Source organism: Acyrthosiphon pisum, chromosome A3, assembly GCF_005508785.2.
Source record: "Acyrthosiphon pisum isolate AL4f chromosome A3, pea_aphid_22Mar2018_4r6ur, whole genome shotgun sequence".
Taxonomy (NCBI): domain Eukaryota; kingdom Metazoa; phylum Arthropoda; class Insecta; order Hemiptera; family Aphididae; genus Acyrthosiphon; species Acyrthosiphon pisum.
In genome coordinates, this window is record NC_042496.1 from 37,722,060 (window position 1) to 37,744,237 (window position 22,178).

The 22,178-nt window shown below is 35.6% G+C and overlaps 1 protein-coding gene across 1 annotated transcript in view; it reads right to left on the reverse strand.

Moving 5' to 3' along the window:
* LOC100164500 (nuclear receptor subfamily 2 group F member 1-B) overlaps positions 1-22,178 on the reverse strand; it is a 57,905-nt gene that overhangs the window by 27,364 nt on the left and 8,363 nt on the right. Inside the window, exons 2-4 of the mRNA XM_001943986.5 lie at positions 14,628-14,777; positions 1,711-2,027; positions 1,024-1,282 (exon numbers count right to left, since the gene is read on the reverse strand). Of these exons, the coding sequence (XP_001944021.3) occupies positions 1,024-1,282; positions 1,711-2,027; positions 14,628-14,777 (726 nt within the window). The remainder of the gene's footprint in view (positions 1-1,023; positions 1,283-1,710; positions 2,028-14,627; positions 14,778-22,178) is intronic.

The following is a 22,178-nucleotide window of genomic DNA, read 5'->3' on the forward strand; positions in this document are numbered from 1 at the left end:
CATAATATACTCGCCCCAAATTTGATTTTCATGTATCAAAAAATTAAGAAAAATATTCTGCTATGGAAAATAAAATTAAAACCCTATGTTGTCATTCAAAAAAGTAAAAAACTTAAAAAATTATAAGGATAAAAAATATTTAAAAATATAATTTTTTAAGAAAAACGTTGTTTTATAAGCGACTAGAAACTATGTAAAAAAATATTTTCAAAAAAATGTATACTTTTTGAAATAATGAGTGTTCTATGATAAAAGAATCACCCAGTATAACATACCTATATTGCGTTCTCGGTCCGTTGAGAAAAAATATTCAAAATATGCGCAACTATTAGCGGGGCAAACTCTCCGTATTAGGATGCGCCGCGGGAAAGAAGACGACGAGCACGACGCTAGGAACAAGGAGACGTAGATCGAAGAGGAGACCCATATACGCGCTAGTGGAAGATGAAAAATAAATTCTCGCCGACTGAGAATCGTTTTCGGGATGACGTTTTGCCGCCCGAGTGAAAGCTGTAATGTTGCACGAGAACAGGTCGGACACGATTCGCGTGCCCGCCGGCCAAACGAAGACTACACGGCGACGACTTTGTTTATATATAATATAATATATAATATTATGTATAGATACGTTTAATGTACATTATTGTTAAAACGGTATTCTCGCGACTTTCTACACGCGACGCGCGTTATCGTTTCCTGAGACTTTGGGCTACGTGACGGCCGATCACTGAATACTGCTTCAACTCGAAGTATTTAATATAATACCTACCTACCTATCGTCGAGCAAAAAAAGCGGATATCTATTATACTTTCTAAATTACATGTTCGCCATGTCAGTGTACAAATATTACACGCAGTGGTACCATCAGGGATGGTGTAGGACGGGCTTAGTAAAAATTGTGTGCCCGCGAATTTTTAGTCAGAAAAAATTTAAAAATCAAAACCGAATTACCACCCTCCCGTGCTAAGGTGTATATTATTATGATTGTTGTTCCTTAAAGTTCTATAATGAAGTGGACTTACCGGTGGTGAACAGGACGATGGCTTTCAGACAACTGTACTCGGCGGCGTCTACGTGGAGGGCTTTGAGTTTCTCCACCTGCTCCTGGAATATGCGTATGTGGTCCATGAAAGCGACCACGCGATCCGCGGCCATCGGAGACGCATGCAGCCCAGCTGCAGCTAACAGTGGGGCAACGTGCAGTGGCATCGAACACTGTGACGCGTTCAGTACAAACAGTTCGCTCCAAACGAGCCTCAGCAAGGCCACTTGGTCAGTCACCTGCAAGCACACATAATACCATTTAAGTTAGATATATACAAAAACGACAAACTCGCGGGTTTCAAGTAGGTGTATAATATTATATCATAGGCAACGATATTAAATAGCTGTTTGAGCCGTACGTACATTATTTCTTCTGAACGCGCATACGCACAGAATACCATTTCGATAGTTTTAAAAATATATTTAGTTATAATAGGCCTACTAAACACGTGTTTATTTAAATGTTAATATGTCCTATAATATTTGACATGTTTTTACACAAATAATAATAATATGTAAAACAATAAATTAAAATTTTAATAGTAGTTAATTAATAGTGAAACAATTTTTTAATGAAATTAATCAATTTTTCTAACCTGGGAATAATCCTGAGAGAGGGAATGGCTAAATTATAATATATAATTATAAGTCTCGCGATCGCTCACCTGCAGGTCTGGGAAGAAGGGTATGTTCCGAGCCCACTCAACAGCACTAAAAAGCAGCCTGGCGGCCAGCTCGCATATGTTGTCTATGCCCATGATGTTGTTCGGTTGCATACACTGGCCGTACCTAGACGTCGGGTACGGTTCGGCGCGCAGCAGCAGCGATATATAGGAGGACAGGTACGAGTGGCCGTTGAGTCCGACGGCTCCAGCAGCAGCGGCCGCGGCCGCGGCTGCCTCGCCGTTGGCCAAGCACAACTGACCGGGAAGTCCGGTGAGACCGGGGGGCTGACTGGCTGGAACTCGACCTCTCTGCACGGCTGTGGAAAAAGATATATAGACAAACATTAGCTATGTAATATATTATATTATTATTACGGTCCTCGATGACGCAGCCAAGGCATTCCTCTACCGAACAAACATTTCTAAATTCCCACGCCCCCAAAATTTATAACTACCATCAAAACACCAGTCTTGAAAAAATCGAAAGACAAACAAAAAGCGCAACCACTAAAAACCAAATAAACCACAGATAGAGGCATGTAGACAAACTAAAGTCTGCAACTCTAAATAGGCCACAGGCCGCCCACTCAAGTTCAAGTTCAAGATGACTCGAAGGCAATGGACTTTTTTCTATCGAAAGCTATCGCTGTATACATAGTTTGGTACAATATTATAAAGAGCTATTCAAAATCAACGTCGTATTTGAATATGATATAATGTACCTATAGGTATTGGCAAATTCATTTGTATTTTCTTCATCGACCATCAATTTATTACCGAGTAAATGATAATACTCTCTAGGTATATATTATTATTTAATATGTATATTTTTTAATGTTATAGTATGAATAATATAATGGGCCAGAGTGCCAGACATTGAGGTACTGCAACTCACTTCATCACATAATATTATAATAATAATAATTGTATACACAATTTCACCGAAGGAGTTTTTTGCAAGTATAAATCCCGTTTAATGTCTAATCGATTACCACGACGAATAATTTTTTCTTATTGTAAAGCTGAGATTATTGCACGTTGAACATTTATGAGTGATTCGTTTTTTACGAAATAATTTCTAATAAAGATCTCGTCTCAAACGGTAAATCCATATCGGACATCGGTACGCGTAACGAAAATTATGTCTAAAGACTTTCATCAGACACTTGCCGACGACATCGCAATACCCTCGGCGATCACAGGTAGAAAATAATACACGCGATATTGTAATAATATATAACGACCCACCCTTGTCGATACGTATTATACGCCACATAATGCGCAGCTGTTGCGGATGGCGTCCGGTTTTCTAGACGATTCCCATAAATTATCATTTATCGCATGGCGCAAAACCGATCGAACGAGTTCGAACCCTTGACCGACGTCGTCCGAGTCGTCCCGTGTGAAGATGTCCCGTATGGGAATTTAATATATTAATAATATAATAACGAACCGATATTCGCTCCGATCGCCGAACCCGTTTAGATCCAGTTATCGATCCCACGGAACAAGCCCACCCGTCATACACTGCACTGCACGCGGCGGGGTGGTGACCTCACGAGCCCCTGCGAAATAGTGGTGGCAGTGGTGGTGGCGGTTTTTACTCGTTTGAGTTTTCACAAAACGTGTTTTCTTTGTACGCGAGCTCAATGTACGCACTCATATTATAATAAATACATATCACTGATTGGTTCGATAAAGTTTTGTCAAAGTCCGTTAGAAGAAAAACGAAAATTCTAAATTAATCATCTCAACACACCACTCCCCTCCTCTTCGCCGAATGCTCTGCAGGACATCTGTCGCAGACGACCCTTGTGTGTGTGGTTTATAATAATATATTTTATACGCCGTCTCGGTGGGACTGGCGCATCGAAAAAACCGTCGTTGAGCGTCATTGCAGCCCCTCCGACGGCGGCAACGACAGCTTAGAAAGTATCGTTTGTCCTACGAGATTTTTTTCGAAATCTCCCCACACAGTGTATAAATTAACGTGTCAAACGTCGTATCAGCGGAATATATAGTTATTATTTTTAACGTCTGTGCTCCCGCGGGACCGATAGTCCCGGAAGGATCGAAAGTTGAAAAAATGTATACACATAATAATATATATATTATAACACTTCATTTTTTTTCGATACGATCTCGCGCTAACGTTGAACAGCGTACTGTACTGTATAATATAGATTTCGGTGAAGAAAATATAACAACATAATAATATTATGAAGTATGAACACATTATACATCCGCATAACGAGACACATTAACGGCATTTGTGGATCGTGACCGCACAAAGCGGTTCGAAAACATTCATGATCATATAAATTGTTATTTTATGCGTAACTAAAAATGTTTTTGTTATTTAAAGTTTTATATAGGTAACGTAATATTGCACATATAAATTCAAGACGGACAGTTAATGAAAAAATAAATAACTTGACTGAGTTAATTAATGTTTTGAACCTTAAATACCTATTGTAAGTTAATATAGTTACTAAATAGTATATATATAATAATAACTTATTTAACTCAATAAAAGTTTAAAGTTAATTCATTATTTTTAATTATCGTCAGGGTCACACATGAATGATTGTGCAACATTCAAATTTTTTAGATAACTATATAAACGTTTTATTACAAATTCATGCAACTATTCCTTGTTATTTCACGCATTGTTATGGCATTGTATAGCTTAAGCAATTATAAGTTTGTTCTACTAAATTATTAAATCAAGAAATATGATAATATAATATAATTTATTTGTTTACTTTTATTTATAATCATTGTCTACAGCGTGATAAAACAAACAAAAAAATGTATCAGCTGTTTGTATATGTCATTTAAATTCTATCCACATGAAATATAGATTTATATAATTGTATAACCATGGATTGAACATGACATTCCCATTATAATAATAAATATATAATATACTTATTTCAAATTCAATGAAAAAAGCTAAGTTATTATCGAGGTTATTGTGTATCATAATCTAATTAAGTCATCAGGTTGATTAAATAATTATTTAATTATTGTTAAATTAAAGAGCATTAACTATTTGACTTAAACTAGTTAATCGCCGCGCCTTTGCACATAATATATCGTTTTGGAAAAACAAAGCTATCGGAGATCGCCCAATATAGAAATGTAATAATAATTGTGTATTTTTGGACAATTGCCGCGCAACAGAACCGTTTATAATATAATAACTCAAAGCATATTCCACCGGTTTAGTGCTGCTGCAATTGCGTAAAGTTAAGAAAAACCGAAAAGTCATGTTTCCAATTAATGTCTATATAGTGTCTACCGCTTTTTTTTCCACGAGCGTTCGATTATTATGATGGAAAAAACTATAACATGGGTGTACACCTATATAGGAAGGCATAATATATTATGTATAAAATGTGCTCGATCACCGCGTGTTTATTTATTTTTAAATTTTTTTCATTCTTCCGGTCGGTCGCCACACTGCAGCAGTATTATAATGTACCGATTTTTATTGTGCGCTGTTCGAGGTGGTCGAATAGAGATCATCGTCGTCGCGAAACTTTCGTTATATGCGCGAATAAGACGCGACGATCGACTCAGCCAAAAAAGGTTCGTTCCGTTCATTACGCACGCATATTATTATCATATACTTTTAACGAGACTGCAGTCGACGACGGAAAAATATATTATTATAATATTGTATTATATTATATTACTCACAAACATTATGTGTGAATATATGTATAAAATATTTAAAAAGTATCTGACAATGGTCTGCGTGCGCGATTTTAACGCCCTTCGGTTATATCTCATTCGTATATTCTATTATAGATATGCGTAAGACCTCCTGCGCGTGTCTCCTTCGCACCACATCACTTTTTATGGCACTAATGAAAGTCTATGCGAACACACACACGCATACACTTATAAATCGCATTAAAGTCGTTATGGTCATCGACGAGGCAGACTATTATTATTACTCGTGTCGTATCTGCTGGGAATAAGAGCTGCAGTCCAGCCGCAGCTCTCGCGCGCGTTCTTTGAATGGAATATATTACATGTATAGACATAATATAATACCTTAATACCTGTGTATACAATATTTATGTCATATTGACGGCTAGTTAAAAAATAAATAAAAAACGTGCTCGTGTGATTATTATAATAATATTATAACGTCCAAAAAAACGGCTGCAGGTACTTACCGCGCATAACAATAATGTATTGAAAAAATAATATTATGGTAGGCGTGTGAATTAATTTGTTATAATATTTAAAAAGCTGAGTGGAGTTGAAGTAAAAGTTCAATATGCAAAGGAATTTTTGTGGTGGAATCAAACTATACAGTTAACTATATACCTAATTGGTAGTACCAATAACGTTTTTACGTCTTGTTCTAAACGCGAAATCGAATATTATTCGCGAGTCGTAGTTTTTGGTGAAATTTCACGTCCCCAGTAGACCAGCAGCGATTTGTTCCGGACACACGCTCGTGAGACTTGACACACGCAGTTACCTATATATTATATACAATATGTGCTATATAACTACTAATAAGTAATAACTATATATAATATTATGGTCCTCGCGGAGGCGTTGGCGTTAATACGTTTTTCGACGACTGGCAGGCGCGCGGGCAGGCGGTCACCCGAGGGGGACAGCCCTATTAACGTGTCGTTTCGGTATCAAGTGGACGTGTAATACACCGTGTTCGAATCGATTCCATAAAGCGTCGTCGTCGACGTCGTCCGAACCGCCACCATGGGTGGCCTTATCTCATTTGAACCGTCATAATACGGCGACGACGTGCACACACACATAACACATTAGGTACACCTATATACGCTCTCGTATACGATGACGTATAATATATACCTATTATATAGGTATAAAAATATTTTACAATGTAGCTGAGTTCTAGTTTTCCCGGGCGACGACGGTTTATTTTTTCGCATGAAGAATCCATTTTCCACAGCCCGGGGAGAGCGGACCGCGACCGGTTGACGCGACGTGTGACAATATAATAATATGGACGTGACGAGAAAATGCGACACAGTCGTGAGAGATATATTATTATAGCATAGCGGAGAGAGAGGACTTGCATCGTTGTTCGGCTGTATAATAGACAGTAATAATATAATATATGACGATTATGCGATGATGGCGTGTATAAGTGTTTTATTATATTATAGTTGTTATTGTAACGTGTCTTTTATCGCGTTTTCTTATTTGCTACAATAATATACAATAATATTATATAAAACGGGGAGACAATCTAGTAAATTCCGCGGGGCTCAAATTGGAAAAATGATGTAGAATTATAAGAACTTTGCTTAATAAAAATAAATTGTGGTTCTGGCGTTCTGCAAATAAATTTAATATATAAATTAAAAATGTATTATAATAATGTCTAATAATTGACCAGGGATAAACATTTAAAGACCTACACAAAAACGGATCAGCCGATAATAATCTGCAGGGTACGTATAAAAAACAGTGAAAACAGATTACTCTATTCAAAATTCAAAAGCTACTTATCCTTAAAATGAAATTAAAAAATACTGTGATGGATAATATAGATACTAGGTAATTATATTATACGTAAGTACGTAACTGAATAGTATAATATATAAGCACAATTATTATTGTAAAATATAAATTACGTGAACCCCCGTTTCTGCGACATTCGTAGGTACAATGTTGACAAATAAACTCAAGTCCAAACTAAAAAGAATTTTCCAATTAACTATTTGATAGCATCCAGCTCATTGGTACTACACAATAAACCAAACTATACAATCCTATATTGGAGGCACCTATCTAATATTGACAAAAATATAAAGCCACATTTGAAAAACATTATTTCGGTCATCTGCAGCTCATTCTTGTCATCCGTTCAGAAAAGGGTATCAACAAAAAGGAATCACCATCACTCCAACGTACCCCCTCCACACACCGATTCGATCACTGCCGGTTTGTTTTACTGGTAACTAAATATTACGTACATATAATATAACTATAATATAAGTCTCATATTCTCATATACCCTCGTATAATAACGATAACATACAGAGTGTAACAGATAGAACTGACTTTTTGAATAACTTTTATTTTAATCAATATTTCAATTTTTTTTTTATATATATAATTTATAGTCACTTGTGTTACACATGTATTTTACAAAAAAAAATATTTTTATTTTTTAACACTGAAAATAAAAAATAAAAATTTGATTTAAATTTAAATAGCCAATTTGTGAATCTGATTATAAGAACAATTTTGATAGTAAAAACATTTATCTAAGAAAAGTAGTTTATTTTTTAGAATTTTTTAAATATTAATATTTTTTTGATTAATTGAATTTTGAACGTAGGTAATAACTTTTTTCAAAATATTTTTTTGGGAATTTTCTGACATGAGTTTATTTCTTAAATTGTTTACTGATCATATTATTATAATTTTAACAATTTTTGTTATACGTTTAAGTAGCATCATATTTTTTTTTTTTTTTTTGGTCAGGTCTTTCTGTTACACCTTGTATAAAGCGATAGTATATTATGTGTGGTGTGCGTGTGTAGACCGCTATGCGTGCGGCTTTGAATATCATAAGGTACCTAAACCTATCTCTGCAAGACGATGATACGAGTGCGCCGGCGCGTGCAGTACCTATGTGCGAGAGCCCAAACATCGGCGGCGGGGCGGCCTTCACCTTCGACTATTCCCGAGTACATATATAATACACACACAAACAGGTTCAACTATCCTCCTCTCCACCCCGACCACCTACACTCACGATCTACCGCGGTGCGATACACGGCTACCTCTGGCCGTACGCATTATCATTTATCACTTTCGATTTTTTTTTCTCGTTTTTACGCCGCCGACGCCGTCACTATCACCGTCGACGGATATTGTAAACATTGTTGTAGAATAATTTTCGAGATCTAATTCCGATACCTATATTTTATAATAGTAATATTATACGACACTCGCGTTACATATTTGATACTATAAACATTTATATGTATATTTTATTTTTTATTTCATTATATTTTGTGTTATTTATATATATATTATGGTATACGATCGCGCGCGATGATCGATCGGGACTCGAGGACTCGGTGGACTATACAAACGAACACCCGATTTCCGATCGATAGAAACCTATTTATTGAATAATAATTTATGTAATGTCGACGGTTAAAAGTTCGGTAAAAACGGATCTCAACGATATTGTTATTTAGGTCGATGCCCACGAGTCAGATAGTCAGATAGTCAGATAGTCGGCGAGATCAATACCGATCGGTATTATTATTACCAGACGGAACATTGAAACGTCGTCGATCGGACGATAATGGTATGTTGTAAACGGGGAGGACCCGACGATAATTCAAGCCCGACAATTACTATCGTGAAAATAAAAAAAATCAGCGTAATAATAATGATTGCAGTTGTGCGGCGCCGTCGTATGCGCAATAGAACAATAATATTTAAACAACCTATAGCAGACCGGCTATAATTTAATGTATGCGCGAAAGTTCGAAATTTATCACTGTGCATATTTCAATCTCAATGCGTAAATAATAATACGAGCGCGTTTGTTATCGTTCTCCGCGGAACGAGGGCCTAATGAACCGGAATCAGGAAGAGCGCCACGCCGCTTTTCGTGGGTATTATATCCTCTTCTCTGGACGAGATTAAAATACGTCTTTTTGGACCCCACAGTCGTATTGCCGTTGATTATTATCATTATAATATTGTAAGTGTGCAACACGGCGTGGCGCTAACGAAAACCACGAGATATGATAACGCAATGAATAATAATAATATTGTAATATATATTACAGTATTATAACAACTACTAACAAGTGACGTAATAAAAAATCGTCGATCAGAAACCAAGCTAATGTCGTCGTCGTCGATAAATTTAAAGCTTAAACGTGCTAGGATTACGCCTACGATGATGTTATAAATTCAAAGACATCCAAGAAGTTCGAATAAGCAGTAGGTAACTATATCGTAAAAATGTATACAATATATATTATAGGTAATAATAATGTCTCCGCGACGAGGTCGTTTATACTGCCCGATCGCTGCCCCGGGATCTACGTCGGGTTTATTTTTTTTCAAATTTCTTCCGCGTACGAAATTTATGTATACATTACAATATCTCACGCACCTCGCACTAATATAGGTGGGTATATTATAATATCGACTTGTCGCTGTTGCGAAATGATATTGCGCTCTTATCGTCAATAAATTGAAAAAAAACATTATTACTCTTCCGAACGTATAATTATTTCAATAAGTTGCGAAACACTATACAGATTCGCTTCGTGTTGTCTTCGCCAAACACGCGCATTTTATTTGTATCATTATACGATTATTATATTATATATTATTTATTATACTATTATTATTCCACCTTTGCATCGCACACTACACTATTATAGTACACTACGCATGATAATATAATATTCTCAGCCATACTCCCTGTAGCCACGTATATTAACAATTTAATATTATAATAACACAAATCTACCTATAACCAGCTGTCTGCGACTGATCATTCCGAGTATTAAATAATATTGCAATAACTATAATAATATAATATGTGCAATATATATATATATATATATTACGCAAGCTTTGATTTCTGATCGAGTTCAGACGTCGCACATAAAAAAATATCGTATAAATAATAAAAAAAATAAATTCTTGCCTGTGTAGTTTTTATTTTTACGATCTTATATAGGTAAGCGATAACACACTATATTCGTGCCCACGCCGACGTCGCGCGGAGATTGCAAGACGGACAAATTGGCAGACGGTCGACCGCGACATGAAGTATATATAGGTATAATGTTACGCTATACGCGTACTACAGTGTTTGAGTGCAGAAACGCAGTTTTGCGGTACGAATAGGAATATATTATAATAATTATTATTATCGTTGGTATATGTTTATGTATAAAGCGAGACGGGGAACGATAACACGTGTTTAATAAGACATAATAATAATATAATATGTAACTGTTTTTTTGACCGAGTTTTCAAAACTAGAATCGCACGCAGGCTGCTGCAGCAGTGTTGTAGAAATCGTATGCCTCGTAACGGTATAAACGAAATATATCGCCCACGCATTAGTAAATTACATATTATATATGTATCTATATATAATATAATATATATATTATATATTATATTGGCCGAGTGGTCGAATGGAGTTCGATGGTTGCTCAACGCCGCCGCGCATACAATAGTCATATAGTAATAGTAATAATAACATATATAATAATACGAGTAATATAATACGCAATACTCCAAGTCCGCTGCCGCCGGTCGGTTTGTAGATATCCATAATATACTTTGTGCACAACGAGAGAGAGAGAGAGAGAGATTATAATAACAATAATAATAATAACAATTTCTTATATTATACAGACACACACTCGTAGATAGAGTGAGATACGGTTGCACGATAAACGATTCATCCGACAAATGCGCCGCAGAATATTGTGCGGTGGTGGGTCGGTGGTCGGTGACGCAATACCGTTTTTCTGTCACGACCGCCGGGGAAAAAAATAAATATAAGAACAAAAAGTAATATTATAATAATACTCCGCGCTGAGAAACCGCGATCGGGAGATTCAAATGAGTCGGCGGCGAGAGGTAAGGTCGAAACGCATACTATTTAATTATATTATAAATATATTTTAAAGGTAGTACTATTGCACATAATATGTAAAAACGAGATGAACAAAATTTCATATTATTCATATCACAATATTATTATCCGTTTTGTCCACCCCACACTCGTCGTCGTCGTTGATATAATATAATATATTTAAATAAAAGTAAATATCGCGTTACTTTTCTCTTTCCCACCTCGCACGTAGTTACCTATTTATTATACGATTTACAGATTATTCGATTCCGATACACACGCACTTGTGTTATGTACCTATAATATATAGCAAACGCGTAATGTATACCGCGGTATATGAAATATCATTCGCGCGCGAGTGTACGGGTTATTGGTTCGCGCTATATTTTATTTACTATGGATATACGGCCAGGTAGAGGTATATTACACACAGAAGCCGGTAAGGTACACTACGACGGGTCGCGTAGGAGTGAGATCGACCGCGGGGGCGAGACGGATGCCTGAGGGAGAGCGAGAGACCGGCCCCGTGCGAATCGAGTAAAAGTCCACAATATATAATATTATATACCTAGGTATAGGTATCTATCTATATAGGCACACACTCGGCGTACAGACCGCAAGACAGATTAGATATAGCCGACGGCGACATTGTACTATTGAGCACGAGTGTGTGTATACGTATTATATTATTATATACGAATAACACGCGTAATATAATATTTATATGTATATGTGTGTGTGTGTGTGTGTGTGTGTGTGTATGTGTGCGTGACTCGAGCAATTAACGGATTATATATATAGGTATATAAAGTATGTGTACATAAAAAGCACGTGTGTGCGTAAAATGTATATTAAGAGGTGTATACATATAATATTATACTTACACATACCTGTACACATATGTATAAATATCGTATGGATATTCTGAGTTTTCACAAATCGCGGTCTGTGTCGCAGTTTTTCTGCGCACTCGAAGTAAACCGTGCAGTATATAAGAATATTACATTTAATCCTCTCCTCAAGAGTGTGTTTTATGTTTTTATATACATAGGTATAATAAGGTATATATATATTATATTATAATAATTATAATAAAATGTTATATTATGTGTGTGTGTGCAGTGCACATCACTGCAGCAGTAATTGGTTTCACGGTGAAGACGCGCGCGACGACGGTCGTGCTTGGAAAGCGGATAAGGAGAAACGGCCGTACATAATATTATATTATACCGTTTATACCTACGTATAGGTATATACCAACTATATTGTACCTATAATACGTCTTGTATGTACAAGTACCGCCGGTACACACTCGTGTGAGCCTGACTACGGTATATAAATTATATGGCGGCGAGGAGGGAAAAAAATTAATAAATGATTGTTTTTGCGGATTCACCGCGTGTTCTTGTGTATCCATAAAATGTAAGATGATGCACATTGCACGCGTATACTATCGTCTTTCGTTTTCTACACTCGTACCTGGTATGTGTTATATACCTATAACATACGATTCCCAGGTAGAGTTGGTTTTCGAACGCCTCGTGCGCACGTTTTAGTTGCGCTGTGTCTATGCGCGAATACGCCAAAACACGACGTTTATTACGTCGTGCCTACCCATGTCCACCGGCCTATATAGTATACGTCTTATGTACAGTTTTGTGGCGGTAAAGATTTAAAGAGAAAAACTGTTAGATTATAAAGGCGATCAACCCGCGACGCGGAAATGAATACCGCGGAGACTTCCACGTTGGTATTGTGTGATTATAATTGAGACGTCTTGTACAAGCAATACACCCTAATTATAGCAGCCAGCATTAAAACGAAGCCATTTATGTTATGTGTATCGATTCACGATTTTTCGTGTATTCGTCAGAACGTGTGCGTGTGCGGGGCGAGGGAGAAAAAGTATTTAACTTATTAGAGGATATAAATAAATATACTATTACGACATTATATATAGGTATAGTTTTAGGCTCGAGGCGGCGGTTACACTCATCCTACAGCGGGGGAGGGGAAGTGTGTGTGTAATACAGAAACACTGATTAGTGAGTGCAGCGGCGGGCGTCGGGCACGTTTAGTCGCGGCCACTTCTTCCCTCGTTAACGCACCAAACTCCGGCGATGCCGACCTTCTCGAATAGGACGATTTCACGGATATTGCCCTCGACCGGAGTCTCGTACGGGTCCCAGTAGACCGTGGCGGACGGTGTGGCTATACATCAGTCATAATATTGGTTATGTTACATTGGAGGTGGGCGGTGGCGGAGGTGGTGGTGCTGCGATGTGTATGCGTTGAAAAAATAACAAATCTCGTCTACGAGGATGGTTACGTTTTTTTTTCACCCTGTTTCTCCGCGAAGAATCCGTGAAATCGTGTACACGTAATATTGTGTGATATAGTGATAGTATGATATAATATAGTTGGACGATTATAATATATTTTGAGGCACGGCGCGGTGGCGGTGATGTGGAGGGGACGAAAATAATTGTCCGTGATTTGAGATGACTCGTTGAAAACTTTTCTACGCTATAATATGCACGGAATCCTCTTCTGCAGAATGATACCATTTAGGTTTATAATGATATACAAAAAGACATGCATAACTACAACACTTTACTGCAATATTATAATTGGCGTCTATTGCTATAATGCTATATTATACCAAATTTACGCGCCATATTTAAATGACGGTGTCTCGCCACCACGTCGCGTTCACCCCAACCCCGTCCCCACCGAAATGTTGTGGTGGCCACCTTGTCCATGGGAATTTTGAATTTTTATAAATTTTCTCGCGATAGTCTTCTATTATAATATCATAATATTGTACAACATAGGCACGTTATTTTTACTTCTACAAAATTTTACACGCGCGATATAGCCGTCGATTATACGCGCATTTCACTATAATCATTACCTCCTATATATGTTTTAGTTCTCACGTTGTGTTATATTATTCGACGAGACGATTTGATTGAAACCCATACACGACGAAAACGACGACGACGACGACGACCAATAGACCGCCGATTTGACACGGTGTGTCTTTATATCGACGGTCGGATCTCTATTATAATTGCTATTCACGTTATACTCGCGTCTCTCGGTTCGACCTCTCTGTCCGGCTCACTCTCTGTTTGTCTCTCTCTCGCTCTTTATTATTATCATCATCATACTACATACTAGGTATATACCTATAACTTATAACGTAATAATTATTATTATCGTCGTGGGACGGTATAATTTATGATTTTATTTTTTTTCCTACCTTCTCTGCGCATGCCCATTTTTAGGCACTTTTTCAGCCGACAGTACTGACATTGGTTCCGGTGGTGTTGGTCGATGGGACAGTTCCGGCTTCCCCTGCACGAATACGTGAGATTCCGGCGGACGCTCCTTTTGAAAAAACTTTTACAGCCTGAAAAACAGAAAACAGAAAACGGTTAATAACGTCCACGCGTTTACAATATTATTATAGGTCGTATACGATTACCTATATTAATTGATTATCGAAAATCAGCACGCGGACATAATAATAATAAATAATATTTATTGTTAACAGTTGTCGTAAAATGAACTTTCTTTGGGCGTTTGTTTACACACAAATCGCATAATAACACGCCAGCGTTTCATAATATTATATTAATATGTAGTTTGACAAGTATATCAAGTTACGTTGTTATAAACCAGTCCGTTACCCGAGTAGGTATATAATGATTAAGACGTTTAATGGACAACTAATATTCATCTATCACTACGCTAAAATACACGCGTCGTTTAAACGTGAAATCTAATTAGGTAGTAATAGTTCAATTTTTAATATTATACATATAGCTATAGGTATAATTATATTAAATTCTACATAATTAAATCGTATACCAACAGGATTTTCGACCGATATAATAAGGAAATCAGTAAGCCCCATTCCTTGTTATTTGATAATGTAACTTTTCTATTGTGCTCATCGATGAAAAATTAAATGACTATCTTTTAAATGTCAATCATTAGCATATAATATAGGGTGTCTATAATAAATAAAAAAACTGGTTGTATGTTATACTGGTTGAGTGTTATATACATATTATATATTATGAAATGAACAGTCATATACGCATTATTCTTTAGAATTATTTACCCCGATCATTATAGTGATTCATAGTTACGTCAATGTTTAAAATATTGACGTATGATATAATATACATATATTATATTACTGTGGGTCTTTGTACAATTGTATTCATACCGACGACCGACGGACGTACACTTTAATGATATAATATAATATACAAATTAGACACTCAAACATATAAAGTAAAATATGATTTCTATATATAGTATGTAATGTATTTGTATTATGTCTTATATATAGTATGGTGTTGTGAAATTATTTCTTATTCATTATCGCGAATGATGCAGACTACCTGCTCTATCTATATACAGTATACTGTTGAAAAAAAAAACTAGTAAATAATTACAGGCCATATAGGTAAAATGAAATTTCATTTCCTACTTCGTGAACTGAAATAAATGCAATTTGAATACTGCAGTATAGGTACCTATATGGTAATCGACGGTGCTTTGTATTCAAATTTTATCTATGCGTTCATACTGTTGAACGCCGTGCAGGCTGTGGATCGTAAATCAATATTTACGTGCTAAAATGTTTATAATTGTAAATATTAATAATTTTAGCATAATTTTTTAATTCCACTCCAAAGCCCCTGCTATACCTATATAAAATTGTCTTGTTAAAACAATAGACATAATATATACCTAGTGTTAAAATGCAGGACGTTTAATTTAAAATGTAAATTTCGAAAATTACAATACTAGGAAAGAAGAACTTTGTTCGAAGCAAGAACGTAGTCTGAAAACTCACAAGGGGCAGTGTATTATAGTATGCTAATATTTCGTTGTTAAAGAAAATGCATTAAAATTCAGTAGGTATAGTATTGTACATAGGTCATAATATAGTCTATAATAAAATATCCTTATATTTATCACAGCTATTAATGTATATTTGCATTTTAAATGTTTTAACCGAAAGAAAATAAAAATTCACCGAATGCAGTCCGCGTGTCTTATTTGTTTGCGAAAATATATTTTGTTATACCTACGGATAGTACGCAGGGTACTGGGGATTTTAAGAAAGATACTGGGTTTTGGAAATACGGTTTAGGTATAACAACATAATGTAAACGTAAAAATTAGACTCGTATGTATAATAATATTATTACCGGGTGGAGTGATTTCACACGTGGTTCTATGTGGATAGGTGGTGGGCGGGGTGAGATTTATGTGCGAAGTACGACGTGTTTGCGTGTGAGATTCGGAGACGAGCGTGTAAATATAATGGTAATAATACTAGCAAAACGCTATATTATTATGGGAAAATAATAATATTTTGATACGTGCGACAGTGGAGAAAAAATATCAACTTCTAAAATATAATATACATTTAATAAATTATAACTGCAATGGTACTACAACGACAGTTAAGGAAACGTGCCCATTGTATAGTAGACAAACACTATTTGCGCGCTCATAAGCCACAGAGTAATGTGCAGGAATTACGCTTGATATTATTATTATTATTACGTTTTCTCGCTTTTCCTCTTCGTGTATGCGCACGTACCTGCGATCCGCGGTGTACTTGCGCAATATATTCGAGATCAGTTGACATGAATATACACTGGGTAATGTAGATAATATGAGATAACGGGAGTATGGTATAAAAAAAGTAGTTCAAAAGCCTCGTCTATCCCATCACCAATGCGGGTAAAGAGTATCCGGTGTCAATAATAGTATGATTATAATACGTCTATAATATTAATTCTTAAAACATAATCAACTATATAGGTACTAACATCACTATTAAATTCTTTATTTCTGACAGGAACTTTAGTTCGAAACAGAAAAACTACAAATAAAGCAAAGCAAGCTATAATATTATTATCATGTACAAGTCGCTGGCCATTCTGTAGGGCGTATCAACAATACATTTGAGATCGGACGACTTCACAGCGGTGGCACCTATATGACGTGCAGGTATAACGTATTGTCGTAATATAAGAGTAATATTTTAAAATTATGTATACTATAATATTACGTGTAGATGAGCTGCAGCCTGCGCAGTACAGCGCGCGATATGGGACGATTTCCGTCGGCATACTTTGAGTGCAATCTTTACATTTATATACGATAAATATTTAATTACTTCATAGTGCCGTGCGAATGAGCCCGTCGTATAAGTAGGTACTGCACGTATATTGGGTATAGTACATTCATTCAAGGCTGGGCAAGTTAATGATAATTCTAACTCGGCTAAGTTAAGTTAATAAACACTAATAACAAAAAGTTAAAACGTAAAAGTTAATTTAACCATAGGTTAACTCAGTTAAGTTAAAAGTTAATACACGCTTTTTGTTAACTTTTTATTGAGTTAAAAAAAAGTTGATTTGTTTATACAACGCTAGCGTACTTAATTTTTTTCCAACTTAAAACTAAATTATAGACTGTAGGGTTTATATTTGATACAGTATTTCCATATAAGTTAGGTTCGAATGATATACATTTTTAACTTTAAACAATTCACGGTAAATATTTTTTGACATGAAAACGATTTAGACTGAAATAGTGAAATAGGTGTAATAAAATTAAAAACTATATAAGCCAACTTAACTTACTTCTTAAAATGAAAAATTAATTTCGATAATTTCCCGTAATTAAAAAAAAAATTTAATAAGTTAACGAAAAGCTAAAAGTAACTAGTTAAGTTTAAAAGTTTAAATTAAATTAACTTTTTAACTTAACTTAAACTTTTTAACTCGTTAATGCCCAGCCTTGCATAGGCGCAAATTGACTCAAGCCCCCCTCCCCATAGACCATATTGCTTAGTACCACAGAATACAAAAATTAGTACTAATTACTAGATTTTGAACTGGGGAGACTTGACCGACATTTGGGGGGACAAGTCCCTCCAAGTACCCCCCTATTTGCACCAATGCAGCCTTGCATTCATTATTTATACGCCTAAGACTTAATAATATTATAACCATATAGGTAAATTATATAACGACGTCGAAAAAAACCAAAATATCAGTTCTATGGCGTGTACCGTAGGTACGTATATGTACTGCAGAATAATACGCATTACGAAGAGAGAGAAAAAAATTTACAAAATCGTTCCGAGCTCAACGTAAGATTTCTCCCTCGTGCACACACACACACACAGTAATATACACAATATATTATAATATTATAATAATATATTATATGCAAACATTTCGTGCGCGCGCGCGTGGATAATGTCATAATAGACGGCGGCGGCGTATTCTAACACATGCACACACTGTATACACCTATATACATATATTACATTATCATGTTATATGTGTATACGGCGACGGTAAATAACGTATATGTATAATAATATAATAACAGTACGCGCACATTCCGATCACCCTGTATATATATATATAGGAATAGGACGCGTACACAATGGGGATCCGAGCGGAGACCGGTTCCCACGGCATCATCGCGCCGTCGCCCAGTCTCTTCTCATCGACTCGCGCTCGTGGTCCTCCTCAACAGGTTTGGGGGCTCGCGCCACACACGCACACACACGCACACGAACGCTTATGCATGATATCATATAGGTATACGCACGCGGAAATACGCAAACTCGTGTGCGTCGCGCGGCGGATAAACCGCACGGACGTGGTCCAACAACAATAACGATAATAACGATAACGACAACGATAATGATTATAATAATAGTAATAATAATATAGTATGTGTTACGACTATTATGCCGCAGACGTGGACAACGACTACAATATATTATTATACAGGATATCGCGGGGAAATGGTTCGGTGAGGACGGCCATCCTCACAAACGCCCTCGCTTCATTCCACCGTCGCGGTCGTCGTCGTCGCCACCGCCGCCACCGACAACAATATAAGCCTCTCTCGATGTTATTATTATTATTATTATTATTATCGTCATCGTCGTTTGTTTTTTTACGCAGACTCGTTGCGCGCGCATCGCATTCCTCGATGATAGTATTATTATAATATGTATACATTTTTTCGTGTATCATTCCTCTCTCTCTCTCTCTCTCTCCCTCGTCTGAGTATAAGGTGGCCGAGTGTACCTATATAGGTATAGGACATGGGTACCCATCGTCATTGTACCCACATAACAATAATATAATAAATTACTACAGGTTCGGAATACAGCTTGAGATACTTCTTTTAAGACTTATGTGAAAAAACATTTTTATTAGATTAATTTTCTTGTGTGATTGAATTTTCTTGTAATTTTTTTATTAATTTAATATGTTTTTCGTTTCTTTTCATACTATATTTTTTGTTCACAATATTCTTTGTAATTGGGTTCTTACCCGTAAATAAATGAATAAATAAAAAAAATAGATGGGTGATAATTTAATGTTAATATATATAGGACGTCTTAACTCCAAGACCAACTCGCATAGTATGCATTTAACAGCGTTTTACGCCTTCTGATGTGTATTTTATATACCTTTACCCGATATTATATTATTATGCGTATACAGAGATGGATTTACGAATATTTGTCGTTATTGTCGAAAAACTGGCACATAATAATCGATAATTTTATATTGTACATCTGCAGCGATCCCTGCAGTAATGGTACTCATTGTCACATTTCTCAAAAAAGGTATTATATTTTTATAATATGTATACTTTTTTCGTGTATCATTCCTCTCTTTCGTCCGAGTATAAGGTGGCCGAGTGTACATATATATGAAATGGGTACCTATATCGTCATTATACCCACATAACAATCATATAATAATATAATAAATCAATATGTTTATGCTCGCACAAGTCGGCCGCGGTAAGCGCGTGTCGGAGAAAGATATTATAAATTACTACCTATACACGTTCGAAATATACAGCTTAAGATGGGTAATAGTGTACCTAATATTGGAACGTCTAAACTCTGAGACCAACACCGAGACAGCATATAGTATGCATTAATTAACATCGATTTACGCCTTCTGATGTGTATCTTATATTATACAAGGTGTAACAGAAAGAACTGACAAAAAAAAAAAATTGATGCTACTCAAACGTATGACTAAAATTGTTAAAATTATATGTTGATTAAATAGTTTTAAGAAATAATAATATTTAAATAATATTTCTAAAAAAGTTATTGCGCTCCAAATTATTATATGATCGGTATACGAGCCATTTTATTTGTCGTTTTTTATGTCGAAGACCAGGCACATAAAAATCGATAATATTATATTATATTATAATATAATATAGTATATTATACTGCAGCGACCCTATTGTAATGGTATTCATCATTCTCACGTTTCTCAAAAAGTTTTAATATTTTTATAATATGTATACTTTTTTCGTGTATCATTCCTCTACCGTTCGAGTATACTGTATAAGGTGCCGGCCGAGTGTATAGAGGACATGGGTACCTATCGTCATTATACCCACATAACAGTATATTGTGGGTATAATATATTATAATAATATATTAATGTGTTTATGCGCGCGCAAGTCGACCGGTAAGCGCGTTTCGGAGAAAGATATATAAATTACTACAGATGGGTAATAATATAATATTAGGACGTCTAAACTCTGAGACCGACTCCGATACAGCGCATATAGTATGCATTTAACAGCGGTTTACGCCTTCTGATGTGTATCTCATATACACCGCTATACCCGGTATTGGGTATATTAGACGTACAGAGATAGATTTACGAATATAGGCTCATGCGCGTATGTTTGTACGAGCCATTTCATTTGTCGCTATTTATGTCGAAGGACCGGCACATAATAATCGATAATATTATATAGTATATACTGCAGCGATCCTTGCAATGGTACTCATCATTGTCATATTTCTCAAAAAGTTTTAATGTTTTTATTTTTTATACATCAGCTCATACGTTTTTAATTTCATAGTCCAGAGTAGAATATTTTTCAGAGAATTTCTTTATTTAAAAATCGATTTTCGAATATGTAGTTAATTAGTGGACCAACGTTTCGCGGGGTCTACCCGATCAGTGCCACCTTGCACTTCTTACCTAAGCTTTAAACACTCGTGGCAGTCATAATACCAATAATGGGTCAAGTTCGACTAAAAAATGACAACATCGCACTAGCCCGATTTAAACGCCCAATGACGTTTATTAAAAAAAAAAAATGCACGTCCTTTATTAAAACTATAATATTCATTATAACGCGTTATAATAATAGGATACGTATAGGTACTATATAATATTAATAATCATTCTAAAGACAAAATTGTTTTTTTTTTAATGACACTTTTATCCGTCTATTATGTTATATTATACTTCGTTAGACGATTAGTAATCATTTTTTAACAACTCATCATTGTGATTTATAAGTGTATTATACTTACTTATGTATTATATAATTATCATCGCACGAATTATGAATAGGTAATAAACTGTAATAGACTGATCGAAATTGTTTGTATCATACTTTTATAAAACATCAAATTTTATTTTATTCGACAATTGAATAATGAAAATACCCCGTAGGTATACCGGATAAATGTACCAAACACAAAATTCTGAGATTTATTGTTTTTCATCTGGGAGGTAGGAAATATTTGGAGGAATATTCTAATGAAATATTTTGTCAGTGGCTAAGTCTCCCTCCCCCCTCAAACCCAAACCCATACGTGCTATAATATTATTATATGCAAAAGACCCACGCGTAATTATACGCCACGTAATAAGTTATAATAATATATAATGTTATATTTTGTATACATGCG